The sequence below is a fragment of the Oryx dammah genome, unplaced genomic scaffold (assembly GCF_014754425.2).
Source record: "Oryx dammah isolate SB20612 unplaced genomic scaffold, SCBI_Odam_1.1 HiC_scaffold_5, whole genome shotgun sequence".
Lineage (NCBI taxonomy): Eukaryota > Metazoa > Chordata > Mammalia > Artiodactyla > Bovidae > Oryx > Oryx dammah.
Genome location: NW_024070189.1, coordinates 70,969,577 through 70,972,200, shown reverse-complemented (window position 1 = coordinate 70,972,200; position 2,624 = coordinate 70,969,577). Strand labels below are relative to the sequence as shown.

Genomic DNA, 2,624 nt, shown 5'->3' with positions numbered 1-2,624 from the left:
AGGTTGAGACGTCTGCCTTTCAGGAAGCAATTACCCAGTTGATGTTACTAAGCAGCAATAATTACCACTCAAATAGTGATCTCTGAGGGAGCTTTGTTCTAAATCAGATACTCTGGACAAAATTATGATATGAAAGATTGACAGACACCAGTAAACTAAAATGTGGGAAAGAGATGCACATTAATCTCATTCTAGACGAGTGAAATTGAACCCTCACAGCTGTGGACACCAAAATAGGGATGACCAAGGACGCGCTGATCGATAAGCCTGGTGCTATCGCAAGTCTGGAGCCAAGGCACTCACAGAGGCTTTGCAGGCTGCTACAGAGCTCTCTGTGACAGAACAGTTTGATGCTGGGTTTTATTCTACCTATTTCGGTACTCAAAGTGGCCGTTATCACTACTAGAGCCTTCTGTAGGAGGATCGTCCAGTTAGGACCATCAGAGGCAAACCTACGGGCAGAAGAACAAAGGCTATTCTGTGTCTGAAAGACCTAACCAAGTCCTTGGAGGAAAGAAAAATAAAGGAGATTGTGAAGAAACACTTTCAGTTTATCAGACGTCCCATGACTCTCTGTGGAGAAGGAACATGATAAGGAAGTCAGTGGTGGCTGAAATGTTTAACTGAGTGGGAAGGTGCTGGGCTGGATGGGGGCCCGTCCCATGGCGGGCGGGAGTCAGGGGAGACTGGAAGCAGCAGCCAGCTGCACTGGGAGTGAGCCTCAGAGGCTGCCACACGTGGCACTTACTGTGCGCATCCCTCACGTCCTGAACCGCCTTAGACCAGCCATGACACCAACGGGAACACCGCCACTGACCCACGATCCCTTGGGTGGGAAGTCACACCCTCTGTGTGGGAACCACATCCTCCCCTCAGTGGGTCCTTTCACAGAGGCCCCGGGTGCGTGGAGACACTGCAGGCCTCGCCCCATGTTGCCAGTGGTTGTGTGTCACCGGGCAAGTTTTGCTTGACCTCTAAGAACTGTGATTCCCCAAATGGGAAATGGAGACCCCAGCACCTGCCTCCTAGGGCCGTGCCACGCCTGAGGGGACGAGGCTCGAAGCTGGAAAGCACCTGGAAGTCATTCAAAGAAGAGAAAAACAGACCTCTTAGGGCAGCCACACAACTGAGGTTGGTTATTTCACTTTATTTAGCAAACCATCATACTCTGGGCCCCACCAAACTGCTCCTCCAGCCTCACCCGAGGTTCGGCGTTGGGAAGAAGCTCGGAGCATGAACAGGAAGACCCAGGCTCCCCAGTTGGCCTCCTCTTCTGCCACACATACCACACAGCACAGAACAAGATCACTGCTGGTGTCCTCAGGCGCCCACCCCAGTGTAGCCTGGGGGGCCTCCAGTGTTCACAGCCACCTGCCCGGCTCTCAGCCCAGCACCAGGCACAGAACCCCCTGCTCCTGAGAGGCCGGCACAGGGCCAGGGCCTCTGCCCCCAGCTGTGGGCATGGAAAACCCTTATTCCCCAGCCCTGCAGCCTTATTCCCCATTGGGCAAGAAGCAAAATATATGAAAATACTTTAATTATTTCTTTGAAATGGTTAAGAAATAAGGTCATCTTATTTTCCTTTTACAATCCTAGTTAAAAAAAAAGTTCACATTAGCGCCAGGGCCCTTCCCCAAGCCACGGGCTGGCTGCTCAGTAGAAACGCTTGTTCCGTTCCTGCCGCTTCTGAAACACCACGGCCCCCACCACGGCGCACACGATGATGCCCAGGAGCGCACACAGCAGCAGCAGAAACACCCGCCACCCCGTCAGGGGTCCGCTGCGAAAGTTCCCCGTTGGGTCGTCCACATTGTCTGAGGGAGGAGAGAGGGGGAAATGAGAGGCCGAACAGGCTCCCAGGAGACAGCATGATAAGGCCCCCGCCCCACCCTCGAGGCAGCAGCTGTGGCCTGCTTGCACGGCTCCAGCACGGGGCAGGGGCATACACAGAGTGACAATCCCACTGGGAACAAGGGTCCCTGGTCTCCAGGCTGAGGCGCCTTCTGTTGCAAGAAGCTGGTGAACACTGCACGCCTGGGATCTCCCTGACAGCCTGAGTCTGCCCAGGCGGGCCCAGGACCTGTTTTCCCAAGACCACCCCAGCCCGGTGCAATGGTCTGAGGTTCCCAGCCGGAGAGACACAGCCCCGGCCACAGTCTGCCCTCCTGCACATGTGGGTGCATTCCGTGCCTCCTGGGGGCTCCCAGGGCCCTGACCCTCAACCTTCATCCTTTTGCTTTGACCTTCTAGCCCAGTGGGCCCATTTGTCTGACACGGAATTAACCCCTGCCGGGCCAGCCGCATGGGCTGCTGGGTGGGCTGGAGAAGATGTGTCCAAAAGCCTTGGTAGCAGGAAGCCTTCAATGAAAGGTCGCAAATCAGTGGTCTACGGCAGGGTTTGTTTGGCCCCCAAAACATTTAAAGCAACTTGAATCTTTAAAAAGTGAAATGTCACATCAACTCTTGGGTTCCAGTGGTACTCTATCTCCCACTGGGCCCACACGCACAACTCTGGGGCTCCTGAAGTAGAATTCACAACACACACACACACACACACAGAATTCACAACACACACACACAGAATTCACAACACACACACACAGAATTCACAACACACACACACA

At 54.2% G+C, this 2,624-nt stretch overlaps 1 protein-coding gene across 2 annotated transcripts in view; it reads right to left on the bottom strand.

Annotated features, from left to right (window-relative positions):
• Positions 1–1,127: 1,127 nt before the first annotated feature.
• The window catches only part of LMAN2 (lectin, mannose binding 2), a 19,992-nt gene continuing 18,495 nt past the window's right edge, over positions 1,128–2,624 (bottom strand). For both annotated transcript variants that reach the window (XM_040240471.1, XM_040240472.1), the window contains exon 8: positions 1,128–1,814. In XM_040240471.1, coding sequence (XP_040096405.1) covers positions 1,654–1,814 — 161 coding nt within the window. In that variant the 3' untranslated portion in view covers positions 1,128–1,653. The remainder of the gene's footprint in view (positions 1,815–2,624) is intronic.